The following is a 16,656-nucleotide window of genomic DNA, read 5'->3' as shown; positions in this document are numbered from 1 at the left end:
TATATCATAGAGGTATTCTAATGTTAGGATTCCAGTCATAATGAGATTTTCTTTAATAAACAAAAGTCTATTCAATCAATACTGAGTGAAATGGGGATGTAGGCCTACGGGTTTGTTTGGTCAATCTTTGGTAATGAAGATTCCTGATTGGTGTCTTTTTATTATTTAATGACAGGATGAAGTTGAAGAATCTGTAATCCAGTATAAAGCAGAGGTCAAAGGTCAAAATCAAGAATTTTCTCCTTCATTCTCCCTGGGAACATGGGATTTTGAAAGAAGCTGTGATGGAGAATGTAATTCGATTTACTGTGAGATTATTCTTTTGTCAATTTTAATAAATGTTTATTGTGTCTGTGTTTGTGTGTGTGTGTGTGTGTGTGTGTGTGTGTGTGTGTGTGTGTGTGTGTGTGTGTGTGTGTCCTCAGTGAAGTGTATCAGTCTCTGCAGTAGCTTCCAGCTGCAGCAGTCAGTTCAGTTTCTGTTCAGTCTGACTGAGGGAGGTTTTTGTACGACGCTTTTTCACTGTGTGAACACAGCCTGACTGTTGATGTCATGAAAACTCTGACAGTAGTAAACTGCTGCATCTTCAGTCTGGACTCCACTGATGGTCAGAGTGAAGTCAGAGTTTGATCCACTGCCTGTAAAACGACCTGGAATCCCTGATGCTCGAGTGCTAGCAGCATAAATGAGCAGTTTAGGAGTTTCTCCATCTCTCTGTTGGTACCAAGCTAAATAGTGGTAGCTGCTCCAAGTATAAACCTTAGGAGTGGTCCTACATGTGATGGTGACTGAGCCTCCCAGAGCAGAGCTCACTGCTCCAGACTGAGTCACTGTGACCTGGCCTCTGGACTCTGAGGATACAGAGACAAAAACATAAAGCAGCGTCATGGTTTTGTGGGCCTCATTTCAGAGGGACGGATGTTCATAGAGGAGAGGGAGTTTGATTCTCTGGACTTTACCTGTGAAGCAGCAGCAGAGGAGAGTCCAGATGAGGACGGAGATCAAAGTCATGTTTTTGATGAGGAGGATTTCTGTGTCTTCTGTTGTCATGAAGGACAGCTGTCAGTCATCCAGTGTTCAACTCTCAGGACTATAAACTCTCCCAGAGCACTGGAGCATGGTGCTGCTGATGCAAAGTGGCTCTCTATGGAAATGCTCTGACTGACTCCAACAGGGACTTGGATTCCTCTCATGATGCTGTTTATCAATGGATCAATCACTTTATCAGAGTATTGATTAGGAATGTGTCAGTGCTCATTTGTATGAGGCTTTGCTTTCAGTTTGATGGACACATTTTCTTCCAGAATATTTAGTGAATTCCCCCTAATTCACTACCACACAGATCAACATCACTGTGGGACACATTTAAACAAAATGATTCAGTTCAATTCATATGTATTTATTTTATATTAATCATGATCTAAATTATTATTTAACCTTTGTCAGGATTGACTAGAGAGTTTTTCTTTAGAAATATCTTATTTCAATGTTTTAATGAAAGAAAAAGTAAGAAGGCATATTTCACAAAATACATATATATATTCCTTGTTTATGTTTTAGAAACTTTAACCAATTATTACAGGAACTAGGTAAACTGGGAATGTGTTTTCTGAGTTTGTTTGTGTCAAAGTCAGAGAGCCGTGTCTCTCTACAGTGAGAGGTTTTTGTACGGCGGCTCAATGAGTTTGTATCACTGTGGTGGACTTTTGGTGGAGGAACCAGACTGGATGTTGGAAGTAAGTTTCTGCACAAATACTAAATATAATATTGTAAAGTAATGTTTTAAATTCAGTTTTTGGTTGTTTGAAGCAGACAGATATATCTTGTTTTAATTTAAACACTTAGTATTCATATTTGTACTTGTCCTCCTTCATCATGGAGGCTAACTCTTTGTTCTTTACACATTCCTGTCAAACTGAAATTCAAACAGCTTGAAGTGTAGAAAAGATAAAACTGCAAACCTTTTTGTACAAAGGTTTCATATTTACTTTTCCATGTCAGAAATAACTGTTTTTAAATAAATTAAGATAAGTTATTGTAGTCAAATTGAACATAGTGAAGATAAAGATGAGTAAATGTTCAAAATCTCTTCATAGTGTTATATATTGTTTTAAAGTTACAGTTTGGTAATGATGATTGAAATCCACATGAAGAACATTTGATTGTAGTCAGTTCATTTTCTGTGTTTGTTCATGTTTCCACTAAATACTTTAAAGTAATGTATAGTTCAGGTTTTGGATGATTTTGATGATACAGTTCTTGATATTTTATTTCCAGTGTAGTTTGATATATTTCAGCTCATTCTGTATGATGATTCTCTCTGTGCTGATATGCATGAGAGGCTTCTTAAAGGGAAGTGAAACAATGTGTGAGTGAGTGACTGGTGGAGCAGAAAAACCATCTGACAGAAACTCCTTAAAGGAGAAAATCAACTCTCACACAGTAAAGGTGTCCAAGTGTCTGCTGCTTTATTGACAGCTGTGTGGTCCCTGTCCTCTAAGCTGATTGGTGTCTCCTAGGTGATGTCCGTCCCACCCTGACAGTGCTGCCCCCCTCCAGTGAGGAGCTGCAGCAGGGGAAGGCCACGCTCATGTGTCTGGCCAACAAGGGCTTCCCCTCAGACTGGAGTCTGTCCTGGAAGGTGGACGGCAGCAGCAGCAGCAGCAGCTGGGAGGAGAGCAGGAGCCCCGGGGTGCTGAAGGACGGCCACTACAGCTGGAGCAGCATCCTGAGGCTCTCTGCAGACCACTGGAGGAAGGTGGGCTCTGTGACCTGTGAGGCCACCCAGGGCTCCCAGACTCCGCTCTCAGAGACAGTGAGGAGAGACCAGTGTTCCCAGTTCTGACCTGACTCACTGGGACTCTGATACGGGTTTTAATCTACTACTGCTCTCCGTCTGCGCTCTCTCATTATCTTTCTCTCTCTTTCTTTTCCTCACCCACTCTCTAAATACGTGTGCCATTGATTTAATTCGTTTATTTTGATTATTTCAACACAATAAAGACCAGTTCATCAAATCAGTTGTTGTCATGTATGTTACTGTAAACGTTGAACTCCACTATATTAAAAAATATCAGGTAATGTCTTCAGAAAAAAATACACCATTTAATAGATTTTTAATATCTCTCCTTGATATTTAGAAAAAAATAAAAGTAATCAGATAATCATTCATCAGCGCTTGTTGTGACCCAACATCATTAAAGTAAATTAATCATTTTCTCCAGGTTCCTTAAAGCATTTGTGAGGACATGAACTTCTTCATTACAGTAACCATGAATATATTTATTTGTAACAAAGTTTGATTGCATTTTAATTATAAAGTAGGACATTATCAACATATTATGTCATCATATTATCAATATCAGCAGTTTGTTGTTAAAATGTAATATAAATAGGGTACCCGGTTAGCTCAGTCAGTAGAGCTTGCAGCCCATGTACTGAGGCCAAGTCCTTGCTGCAGTGGCCCAGGGTTCAAATCTGACCTGCGGCCCTTTAATAATTATAATGCATTTTATTTGTAAGCGCTTTTCTGAATACTCAAAGACACTTTACATAAAATCATAAAAGCAGCGAAAACAGCATCAAATAGTAAAAACACTGAAAACACATCGGACTAAGCTAAACATTAAAAGCAATTTTAAAAAGGTGAGTTTTTGTCAATGATTTGAACGCTGTAGGGTCGGTGCAGTCACGGATTTGTTTGGGGAGAGAGTTCCAGAGGGAGGGGGCAGCAACGGAGAAGGCTCTGTCGCCCCAGGTTTGGTGCTTGGTCCTGGGTGGTGGAGACAGGAGGTTTGCGTCAGATTAGCGGAGGCTACGGGATGGATTGTGGCGGTGGAGCAGGTCAGTAAGGTAGGAAGGGGCCTGGTTATGGAGGGCTTTGTGTGTGAGGAGGAGGATTTTGAATTGAATTCGTTGTGGGACCGGGAGCCAGTGCAGGTTCTGGAGCACAGGGGTGATGTGGTCACGGGTGCGGGTGTGGGTGAGCAGACGAGCAGCAGAGTTCTGGATGTACTGGAGTTTATTTAAGGTTTTGGATGGTGTGCCGTACAGGATGCTGTTGCAGTAGTCGATTCTGGAGGTGATGAAGGCGTGGATGAGGGTTTCTGCAGCGGAGAAAGAGAATGATGGGCGGAGTCGGGCGATGTTTTTGAGGTGAAAGAAGGCCTGGTGATTTGTTTTATGTGGTGTTCAAAGGAGAGGTTATTGTCAAAGATGACTCCGAGGTTGCGACTGTGAGGGGATGGAGACAGAGTGGAGGTGTCGACAGTGAGGGAGAAACTGTGAATGGTTTTAGTGATGGATTTGGGACCGATGATGATCATGTCTGTTTTGTCCCAGTTAAGTTTAAGGAAGTTGGTGTGCATCCAGGATTTAATGTCAGTGAGGCAGTTGGAGAGAGTGGAGTGAGTGGCAGAGGTGATGGATTTGGTGGAGATGTAGAGCTGGACATCCTACCTTTTGGCTTTATTGGGCACTATGTCTCTCGTCGTCTCTGACTCAGAGAGTGGTTCTCTGTCCTCAGGGGAAGATATTGGCTTCATCCCTGAAACCCAGGCTCGGTCCGCTGAGGTTCGCTCTAAAAATGACTCAGAGACCCCTGCTCCGCGCCTTATCTGCCGCATCACCCGCATGAATGCTCACGACATCTCAGTTCCTTCAGGCCTTGGCCATGAAGAGCTCTTTACTTACCTCTCAGTTCCGCTGGTGTCCAGGACTCAGGTTCAAACACTGCTAATTCAAACATTGCATCTCCAAAAAGTAAAGGTAAAGCGCCATAGAGGCATACCGTTTCTCATTAGCATCGTATAGACCCGCTGACCATGTTCCTCAAAAGATCGAGTATAAATATCTGTATCTGCTGCCTAATTATTTCTTTGCATATCAGGTGGTTGCTGGGTTTAGAGTATTTATATATTTGCTATATGGGAAATGTTCCTGCTAGAGGTTTTGCTAAGTAGTATATTCCCTCATGGCTTGAGGTTCTCACAGGGAATAGCCACACAGCGGCTGGTGCCAAGGCCCACACATAGAAGATCCTCCTACTAGTAACGTAACGCTCTATTCTGTGCAGTTTTGGGGGGGTTTAAGGTATCTACCCATCACTCCCCAATAACTCTATGTAAACATATATGTGGGGAATGATTAGGTCGGAGCCTTGATGCTAAAATCTAAATATGCTATACTGCTGTAATAAACATTTCAAGCGTAAATTGTCTGCCTGAAGGTCTACCATTCACTCTCCCAATTTGGGTCCCTTTTATTCATTTGGAAATCAGATAAGAACATGGGATTATAATGCAGTATTAATGGATGCTGATATGTTGCGATGGACATTATTATTTGTCACTGTTTTTATTATAGTACATGGTGTGTGTGTGTGTGTGTGTGTGTGTGTGTGTGTGTGTGTGTGTGTCCTCAGTGAAGTGTATCAGTCTCTGCAGTAGCTTCCAGCTGCAGCAGTCAGATCAGTTTCTGTTCAGTCTGACTGAGGGAGGTTTTTGTACGACGCTTTTTCACTGTGGGAACGAATACTGGCTGTTGGCGTAGAATTCACCCATACAGTAGTAAACTGCTGCATCTTCAGTCTGGACTCCACTGATGGTCAGAGTGAAGGCAGAGTTTGATCCACTGCCTGTAAAACGACCTGGAATCCCTGATGCTCGAGTGCTAGCATAGTAAATGAGCAGTTTAGGAGTTTCTCCATCTCTCTGTTGGTACCAGGAAAGGTAGTTCCCATTTACATTCTGACTGGTCCTACATGTGATGGTGACAGAGCCTCCCAGAGCAGAGGTCACTGCTCCAGACTGAGTCACTGTGTACTGGCCTCTGGACTCTGAGGATACAGAGACAAAAACATAAAGCAGCGTCATGGTTTTGTGGGCTTCATTTCAGAGGGACGGATGTTCATAGAGGAGAGGAGTTTGATTCTCTGGACTTTACCTGTGAAGCAGCAGCAGAGGAGAGTCCAGATGAGGACGGAGATCAAAGTCATGTTTTTGATGAGGAGGATTTCTGTATCTTCTGTTGTCATGAAGGACAGCTGTCAGTCATCCAGTGTTCAACTCTCAGGACTATAAACTCTCCCAGAGCACTGGAGCATGGTGCTGCTGATGCAAAGTGGCTCTCTATGGAAATGTATGAGAGACCATGTTCTCAGTACTGACCGGACTCACTGGGACTCTGCTTCTGTTTTTACCTTGCTAAAGCCTAAATTTGCACTCTCTATCATTCCACCACTTTAACAGAATTGAACTTCAGATTATGACATCTTTATTGTTCCAATAATGCCGACGCTGTTAATGCTGTAAGCCAATAAAGATATTTTCTTTATTTAGATCAAATGTTTCTTTCATGGATCCCTGTACACTAAAAACAGATGTCTAATTCCATATTTTCACATGTGCAGGATTATAACCAATGGCAGAATAAGATTTTGTCAGCATTGTTGATACTTAATACAATCTAAAAAATGTAGCATGAGTGAATAATGTGCATACAGCCTGTTTCATCAGGTTTCCCCAAACTGGACACTTTTTCATGTCTGTGTGAGAAAGACATGAAACAACTTTGTTCACACACATTTAAAAAATCCTTTTTCCATCAGAGTCAGTTTTAAAAAACTTCCTGAGCTCAAGGAGACACTCAGACGTGTGGGGGAACATATTTTAATTTGGGTGGGGCTGACCTGGACACGTGTATGTGCACAACAACTTATGTGGATGTTCATATAATGTTTAGAAAAAACAACTGACATATGTTTGAAACTCTTTCTAGTTAAATCTAGACAACTAAATCTCACTCAAACATGTGATTGATGATATTTAACCTCATCTGCTGAAGACTTGGTCAAACCTGCAAAACTTGAATGAAAAGAAATCTGAAATATACAGGCTGAACATGCATGCTACTGCTCTCCGTCTGCACTCTCTCATTACCTGTCTTAATCTTTCTTTACCTCTTCTTACTCTCTGATTACATGTTTCATTGATTCAATTTTTTATTTTGATTATTTCAACACAATAAAGACCAGTTCATCAAATCAGTTGTTGTCATGTATGTTACTGTAAACTGATGTTGGTGTCTTAATAGTTCCATTAAATCCAGAAAAACTGAAAAAACTTCAGATCGAGTTTCAAAAATCTTAGGTAAAGTTTAGGAAAAGAATAAAATGTAGAACAAAAATTTTAATATCTCTCCTCATTCTTCAGAAAAAATAAAACTTATCAGATAATCATTTATCAGTTCTAATTGTGACCCAACATCATCAATGTAAACTAATAATTTTCTTCAAATTCCTTCAAGCATTTGTGACGACATGAACTTCTTCTTTACGCTAATCATGTATTATTTTTTTGTAACAAAGTTGATCAATAAAGTTAGATCTTCAGGATCATTAGTTATAATGTATGTGTCTTATAAACAAAGTGTTCCATTGATAGAAATTTGTGTTACGTTAAAATAGATTCAGGAGTGTTCAGAAAGTAAAATGAATCTGAGTAAACTACAAAATCTAATAAGAAATCATTTGAATTATAAAATGGGATATTATCGGCATATTATGTAAGATTATTATCAGTATTTGCAGGTTGTTGGCAAAATATTACATAACTTATGTGTTTTCATATGAACACAAGTTCTTTAAAATGTGTAGTGTGTTTACGTTTGTTGAAAACTAAACTCTGACTTAAATATGAATAATATGAAATTAAAAGGACATCTAAACTACTTTAAAAAACTTGAAAGTAAATTTTCTATTTCAAAGCAAATGAAAAAAAGTGTTAATGTCTTGTTATCTGTAATAACTCATCTACCTTTCAACTAATCTACAATGGATGTATCAAACTTATTTCCTACTCTATTTCAACAAAGTTACCATTAGGACTTACTACGCTATACATCATATTTACTGATGGTCTTCTGTTATATGGACTTCACTGTCTGTTAAATGTCTAAAGTGTCTGTATTTCTGTGCAGCTGTTGATTCAGATCAGTTGCTCTCCAGCTGAGGGAGGTGTTTGTACGACGTTGTATCACTGTGTGAACGGGTAACTGTAACCACTCTGTAGACAATAGTAAACTCCTGCATCCTCAATCTGAACTGTACTGATGGTCAAAGTGAAGTCAGTTCCAGATCCACTCCCACTGAAACGATTTGAAACTCCAGACTGACGAGTTGTGGCATAATGAATCAAAAGTTTGGGAGATTCTCCGGGTTTCTGAAGGTACCAGTGAAGGTAGCTGCCCATACTTGAACTGGCTTTACATCTGATAGAGACAGTCTGTCCTGGAACAACAGACTGAGCTTTAGGAGACTGAGTCAGGATGATTTCTCCTGATGAATCTGGAAAACATGAAAAAGAGGAGAAGGGTTATTGAGACAAATCCAGTTTGGAGAAAGATGATCAACATCCAAACAGAAGAGTATCATTTCTTTAACATGGAGAATAGATGGAAGAAGGTAAATGCTGCTTGTTTCAGTGTTTCTCCATCATAGCAGAACATCATTGTGGTGAACCTGGTTGCATCCTGAAGCAAAGTTTTCAGAAGAGAGTCTCACCCTGAACAAGGAGCCCCAGGGTGGCCAGCAGTAGAGTCAGTGACATTATCATTGTGCTGCCGGCGTGTCAGTGGCTCTGAAAGGCCTGGACAGCCACTGATCAACACTGGCCTCTTAACTGCTGGGAGCAGAGAGGAAGGACACATATGCAAACACACAGAGTCAGTGAACTGTAGCTGTCCTCAACATATCATGGTGTTTCCCCCTCAGTGCAGCTGTTGCTTCAATGCACACACAGAACTTCAGTGTTTCATGAAACATAGATTCAACTTAAGAACCATAATGAGTGATTATATGAGAATAATACCTTACAATAATGATGTACACAGGGCAGGAGTGGGACTCATTTTCAGCCCTGGAGTTTCATGCCTCAGATCGGCCCACTTTAAATCACGACCTATCATATTAAAATAATGTAATTATAAATTATAACTTTACATGTTAAGCCTACAATAGCGCACTGTTCTCTAAAGCCTTGTAATTTTTGTAAAATAATTCCAATTCAGTGGAAGTAATGGTTGCTTCACAATGTGGATTTATTTCAAATTGAGTGCACATCTCCACCATTATTCATTGCAACACAACATCCTTTTCAACAAATTAAAAAAATAATAAATAAAATATTAAATTTGAAAAAATAAAAAAAAGGGTTGCACTGCAGATTGTACTGAGAGAGGATGAGATGAACACAATCCATCTTTGCTATTGAAAACTTTTGGTATAGCAATATTAGGGGTTTGTTGAGGATGATAAGAAAAAAAAATATGTATATTATGTGACTGAGGGCGAGCAAAGTAGTCAAAACTATCAACAGACTCATCTTCATCTGTCTCATTCCTATCTTGTGGTTCAGGGTTCTGCTGCTGAGCTGCTGCCTCTGTAATCAGTCCCTGAGTAGACACTGCTCTCCCTTTCACACTTCCTCCAGTTTCCCTAGACTTGCCTGCACCTGTATCACATAAAAAAACAATAATCTGTAAGGCTTTAGCATATTTAACATGGAAAACATGTTTTGACTGAACCAATTAAGATTTAGTTCAGTGGCAAAATAGGCAGGCTTATTCCATATTACTTTACTATTACTAATGATAAAAAGTATAACGGGCCACTACTATCATTTGGGCATAGAAAAGTGGTTTTATTGGAACTGATGCTTGCCTGTTCACACACTAGCTTACCTGTTTCTTCCTCACCACTGGCTCCTGGTTCTGCCTCTGACACTAAATCATAAAAATGGTCATAAATCTCAACACAAATCTCCCCTTTTTCAAGTCAAAAATTCAAGTCAGTTTTCATTATTGTAGTGCTGAATCTTCTATCATCATCAATTATCTCAGGGCATTTATCATATAGAGCAGGTCTACACCATACTCTTCATTATATTCATTCTAATAATATTCACTTAATGAGCAATCCTACCTGCACACTCTGGACCTGTGGGCTCATGGCTGGTGCTTGGTGATGCATCTTGCATCTGAGGGGCTACAAGACAAAGTTTGTGGCCAGTTATGTGGCGTCGCATTTAAATTATGTAACGTTAGGTTAGACAGGCTATATGTTACAACGCCACGCAATTCATTGACTTGATAGACTAATTAATTACCTTGAACGGTGCAGGTAAAGTTGCATTTTGTTCAACATCTTGTCTTACCCGTTTCATCATCTTCATTGGTCGTTTCAGACCACGAGCACGTTTTATTGAAAAAGCTGCACATTTGGCTGCATCTGTCTCCAGTGCTTTTCTCTTTTTAATTCTCGCTTTTTCTGCGCCACCCTTGCTCTTTTTATTTTCCATTTTGCAAACACCCTTGCACTTCTGGGGCTGGAGCCAGGCTACAAACACCACTGACAGTGTGTGGTGTGCACGGACGTGTTACTTCAGGCTGCGTCTGCAAAAAAAAGAAAAAGAAAAGAGCTGCAAGTGGAGACGGCCCAGCAACAGCGGTAACAGCATACACGTGATACCCACTAAGTGCCATGACTGAGCACCGGCCCAAAAGTCAGACCGGCCCACCGGGAATTGTCCCGGTCCTCCCGATTAGCCACTCGGGGCCTGGATGTACATCAATATTTGGGAGTTGCATTGTTGTGTTTGAGAACTTTACGGTGCTTCACAGAACATTTTTTTCTTTTCCTTGAATAAACTGCGGGTCAGTTAACCCTAAATACCTGTAAAATAAATTTGTTTCTCTTTGCCCAGTGGTATCTCTTTCAGACGTTAGTGCCTGAGATTTCTGCCTCCACTCCAATAAAATGCAGGTGGAAGAAATTTCATTTATAGAGCTTTCAGCAAAGATGAAGAATTTCAAAACATGAGCAGAAACATGATTTTTTATAAAGAACTCAATGAAGGTGAATAGATGATCCAAAGAAAACAGTAATACAGGAACAATTTAACAGTTTTCATAGAGAGTATTTCTTCAGAGCCGTGTGTGAACATTTCATTCACCTCCTTTGTATGAGGTTGAGAAATCTCAGTGACGTTTCAAAACCTGGATAAATAAATCATACCTGCTGCCTTTTACATTAAGGAAACTAATGAACAACGTTGATTTTTCCGCCAATAATTGTTATGCTGTTACCTGTGGTGGATTAAGTCGGTCATGGGCCCCTAGGCTAGGCTTTGTTTGGGCCCCTTCATGGCTGTCATGTGATGTGTAGCAATAGTTTGAGTGATTTTCTATTGTTTCTGTGAGTGAATCAGGCAAGAAAACACACTGATAATCTATTATAAACAATATAAATGATATAATGATCCTATTCTGATAAATGATTAAATATACATCCCATGTCTGTTAAACTATTTACTTTCTATGCCCCTCTCCCAATTCCCACTGTCCCCCTGCCCCATGAGCTGTTCTTACATCTGTAATAACCACATTATGACCTGTTGAGTCCTGTTACTGACCCCACTGTTACCATCTTAGTGTGTGTGTGTGTGTGTGTGTGTGTGTGTGTGTGTGTGTGTGTGTGTGTGTGCCTCAGTGAAGTGTATCAGTCTCTGCAGTAGCTTCCAGCTGCAGCAGTCAGTTCAGTTTCTGTTCAGTCTGACTGAGGGAGGTTTTTGTACGACGCTTTTTCACTGTGTGAACAACCACTGACTGTTGATGTAATGAACACCCATACAGTAGTAAGCTGCTGCATCTTCAGTCTGGACTCCACTGATGGTCAGAGTGAAGTCAGAGTTTGATCCACTGCCTGTAAAACGATCTGGAATCCCTGATGCTTGAGTGCTAGTATAGTAAATGAGCAGTTTAGGAGTTTCTCCATCTCTCTGTTGGTACCAGGATAAAGATGAAGAACTATAAATATCTTGACTGGTCCTACATGTGATGGTGACGGAGCGTCCCAGAGCAGAGCTCACTGCTCCAGACTGAGTCACTGTGACCTGGCCTCTGGACTCTGAGGATACAGAGACAAAAACATAAAGCAGCGTCATGGTTTTGTGGGCTTCATTTCAGAGGGACGGATGTTCATAGAGGAGAGGAATTTGATTCTCTGGACTTTACCTGTGAAGCAGCAGCAGAGGAGAGTCCAGATGAGGACGGAGATCAAAGTCATGTTTTTGATGAGGAGGATTTCTGTGTCTTCTGTTGTCATGAAGGACAGCTGTCAGTCATCCAGTGTTCAACTCTCAGGACTATAAACTCTCCCAGAGCACTGGAGCATGGTGCTGCTGATGCAAAGTGGCTCTCTATGGAAATGCTCTGACTGACTCCAACAGGGACTTGGATTCCTCTCATGATGCTGTTTATCAATGGATCAATCACTTTAATGGATTGCTGATTCAGAAACACACAATAACTAGTTCATATAATTTTGGTTCTATTCTAATGGAAATATTTTCTTTACATTTCAAATTTATTTAGAAATATGTATTTTATATAGGAGACAGTCCATCACCACCAGCACTGTGCAGCAGTGGTCGGTGGAGGCAGAGGAGGCCTTGATGGACTGTTACAGGGGGGTGAGGAGCATTACTGGCATGAAAAGGTCAGTAGGTTCAGTAGAGGGGACAAAGGGATGTGCCAACGAGTTAAACCTGTATTTCAACATGTTTGATTCACAAACGCCCTCCACCTCCTCAGGTACCCTCATTCACACCTTGGCTACCCCACCCCTCTCCCTTCTTTACCCAGACAACAGCCCTTTCTCCCCTTAACCCCCCTCCACTTCCTCCCTCCCCCGATCCCTTTCCATATTTTCACCCCACCATTTTACTTGCATATTGCATATAGTGTATATGCTTTTCATTTATAGTCTATATTTTCTGCTATATTTCTTAAAATTCCTATTTTGCGATTCTAATTGTACTTCTGTACTCTTTGCACTACATTGGCCTATGCTGCTGTGTCTCATTTGAATTTCTTCTACAGGGGATCAATAAAGGTACATCTTATCCTTTCTTATCTTATGTTAACAAATATATAAATACATCTCGGAAGTTTCTGGTAATTGTTATTGTTCTTGTCAGATGACAAGGTTTTACAAGAAGAATCATTTAGTTGAGTTTGTTAGTGTCAAAGTCAGAGAGCCGTGTCTCTCTACAGTGAGAGGTTTTTGTACGGCGGCTCAATGAGTTTGTATCACTGTGGTGGACTTTTGGTGGAGGAACCAGACTGGATGTTGGAAGTAAGTTTCTGCATTGATATTAAATATTACAACATTGTAAAGTAATATTTTATATTCAGTATTGGTTGCCTGAGGATGATAAATATATCTTGTTTTAATTTTAATACAGATTTTTTCAAACTGAAATTTAAACAGCCCAAAGTGTAGAAAAGATAAAACTGCTAACCGTTTTATAAATGTCTTCACACATGCGCGTTTATTTGTCCACATTCCTAATAGCTGTTTTTGAATGAGTTGAGATTAAGCTATTAAAATAAAATTATACAGAGTGAAGATAAAGCTTGGTATTTGAAAATCTTCGAAATCTCTTCATTGTGTCACAGATTGCTTCAAGTTTAAAATCTGTTGAAACGTTTGGTAATGATGATTGAAATCCACATGAAGAACATTTGATTGTAGTCAGTTCATTTTCTGTGTTTGTTCATGTTTCCTCTAAATACTTTAAAGTAATGTATAGTTCAGGTTTTGGATGATTTTGATGATACAGTTTTTGATATTTTATTTCCAGTGTAGTTTGATATATTTCAGCTCATTCTGTATGATGATTCTCTCTGTGCTGATATGCATGAGAGGCTTCTTAAAGGGAAGTGAAACAATGTGTGAGTGAGTGACTGGTGGAGCAGAAAAACCATCTGACAGAAACTCCTTAAAGGAGAAAATCAACTCTCACACAGTAAAGGTGTCCAAGTGTCTGCTGCTTGATTGACAGCTGTGTGGTCCCTGTCCTCTAAGCTGATTGGTGTCTCCTAGGTGATGTCCGTCCCACCCTGACGGTGCTGCCTCCCTCCAGTGAGGAGCTGCAGCAGGGGAAGGCCACCCTCATGTGTCTGGCCAACAAGGGCTTCCCCTCAGACTGGAGTCTGTCCTGGAAGGTGGACGGCAGCAGCAGCAGCAGCAGCTGGAAGGAGACCAGGAGCCCCGGGGTGCTGAAGGACGGCCACTACAGCTGGAGCAGCACCCTGAGGCTCTCTGCAGACCACTGGAGGAAGGTGGGCTCTGTGACCTGTGAGGCCACCCAGGGCTCCCAGACTCCGCTCTCAGAGACACTGAGGAGAGACCAGTGTTCCCAGTTCTGACCTGACTCACTGGGACTCTGCTACTTGTTTTGCTCTCATTATGCTCTCTCTTTCTCTTTTTCTCTCTTTCTCCCTTTCTCTCATGGCATGTTCACACATTAACTTCTTCTTGCTTGTGTTCATGGGTTTAAAATTTTGAAGAAAATAAAGATTTTACAATGTGTGTTATAAAAGTGAGTTTTGGCTTACATCATTTGACAAAATATATTTGGAACATTAATCAGTTTTCTTTGAAAAGTCACAATAGTAACAAGTCAATTCGTCCAGATTAGTTTTGAATTGTTTAAGGGTTAAGGTTAGGGTTAATTCTGCTATATGTACTTCAGATTTTTCTATATTAATTAAATTTATTGAAAACAAGGTAAGATCATTTCAAATGCAAACCAGAAAGCTTTCTTTTATTATACTCTTAAACAAGATTAATATGTATGAGATAATGAGAAATCAAAACCATGATAAGGATATTCACAATTAGAACTTAAAAGCAATGTATCATCTGCATAATGTGATAAAACATGAATCTAATTCAAGATAACACATAAAAGAGACAGTGTAACTGAAAAAGTGAGGATAGAACAGTCTCTGTCACTATTCACAGCTTGCAGTAACACTGTAACACTGTAACACTGCAGTAAGTCAGTTGTGTGCATGTATATTATAACTGTACATATAACTGCTGTCATAATTCTCTCTTTTATCAAAACAGTGGATCCTTTTAATCAAAGACATTTTTTTTCTTAGGGTGAGATTTCAAGGATGTTATAAACATTTGTGATTTTACAAAAAAAGGTCAGTGTCCTACTGTGAAATTAATTATGCTGTAAACAGTGAGACACAAAGCAGCTGACTGTCATAAAATGTATCAGCAATACTGAACAATTCAAATAGCAGGAATTAATTGTGTTTAGTTAATGGGTGAAATAATGTTTTTCATATGAATTTGACATTATGATGTCTCTTGCTATTTGAAGCAAAAATACATGAATTGAGCATTTATTGAACATTCATATATAACTGTATTGGTTTATTGATTAGCTGTTATAACTTCTCTTAAATTTGTATAGCTGTTGTTCCAATTCTCAGCAAAATTACATTTATAGTACAAACTACAGAAAAAATAGACTAAAAACTATATTTGACAGGAATATAAAATATATTTTAATTCTGAAAGTGTCATTATTCTAGTTTATTTGGCCTTTAGTGATTATACTGTATTTTAATCAAACATCTACTTTTCAATTCATGTGCAGCTGTAGATACAGATCAGTTCCTCTCCAGCTGAGGGAGGTTTTTGTACGACGTTGTATCACTGTGTGAACGGGAAACTGTAACCACTCTGAAGACAATAGTAAACTCCTGCATCCTCATTCTGAACTGTACTGATGGTCAAAGTGAAGTCAGTTCCAGATCCACTCCCACTGAAACGATTTGAAACTCCAGCCTGACGAGTTGTGGCATAACGAATCAAAAGTTTGGGAGATTCTCCGGGTTTCTGAAGGTACCAGTGAAGATAGCTGCCCATACTTGAACTGGCTTTACATCTGATAGAGACAGTCTGTCCTGGAACAACAGACTGAGCTTTAGGAGACTGAGTCAGGATGATTTCTCCTGATGAATCTGGAAAACATGAAAAAGAGGAGAAGGGTTATTGAGACAAATCCAGTTTGGAGAAAGATGATCAACATCCAAACAGAAGAGTATCATTTCTTTAACATGGAGAATAGATGGAAGAAGGTAAATGCTGCTTGTTTCAGTGTTTCTCCATCATAGCAGAACATCATTGTGGTGAACCTGGTTGCATCCTGAAGCAAAGTTTTCAGAAGAGAGTCTCACCCTGAACAAGGAGCCCCAGGGTGGCCAGCAGTAGAGTCAGTGACATTATCATTGTGCTGCCGGCGTGTCAGTGGCTCTGAAAGGCCTGGACAGCCACTGATCAACACTGGCCTCTTAACGGCTGGGAGCAGAGAGGAAGGACACATATGCAAACACACAGAGTCAGTGAACTGTAGCTGTCCTCAACATATCATGGTGTTTCCCCCTCAGTGCAGCTGTTGCTTCATTGCACACACAGAACTTCAGTGTTTCATGAAACATAGATTCAACTTAAGAACCATAATGAGTGATGATATAAGAATAAAACCTTACAATAGGGATGTACATCAATATTTGGGAGTTGCATTGTTGTGTTTGAGAACTTTACGGTGCTTCACAGAACATTATTTTCCTCTCCTCAAATACACTGTATGTGTAAAATAAATTAGTTTCTCTTTTCCCAGTGGTATCTCTCTGTGAACATATGATTTAATATTCAGGGTTTGAGACATTAGTGCCTGAGATTTCTGCCTCCACCCCAATAAAATGTAGGTGGAAGAAATTTCATTTGTAGAG

General features: G+C 39.9%; 1 long non-coding RNA gene and 2 gene segments (V, D, J or C); 1 reads left to right on the top strand and 2 right to left on the bottom strand.

Moving 5' to 3' along the window:
- The first annotated feature begins 1,660 nt into the window (after positions 1 to 1,660).
- LOC127360767 (Ig kappa-b4 chain C region-like) lies at positions 1,661 to 14,441 on the top strand. The segment is given in 2 exon segments: positions 1,661 to 1,736; positions 13,943 to 14,441. A coding segment is annotated over 1 exon segment (255 nt).
- Positions 7,897 to 8,698, bottom strand: LOC127360760 (immunoglobulin kappa variable 6D-21-like). The segment is given in 2 exon segments: positions 7,897 to 8,344; positions 8,561 to 8,698. Coding segments are annotated over 2 exon segments (363 nt in total).
- Positions 9,216 to 10,037, bottom strand: LOC127360771 (uncharacterized). The gene is made up of 3 exons (XR_007883907.1): positions 9,980 to 10,037; positions 9,739 to 9,780; positions 9,216 to 9,509 (listed from the first exon to the last, which is right to left on the bottom strand). It is a non-coding gene; the product is annotated as an uncharacterized LOC127360771 (long non-coding RNA).
- Positions 14,442 to 16,656: the final 2,215 nt, after the last annotated feature.

The sequence above is a fragment of the Dicentrarchus labrax genome, unplaced genomic scaffold, assembly GCF_905237075.1.
Source record: "Dicentrarchus labrax unplaced genomic scaffold, dlabrax2021, whole genome shotgun sequence".
Classification (NCBI taxonomy): domain Eukaryota; kingdom Metazoa; phylum Chordata; class Actinopteri; family Moronidae; genus Dicentrarchus; species Dicentrarchus labrax.
Note: the sequence above shows the minus strand (reverse complement) of the source record. Positions and strands in the feature narration are given on the sequence as shown.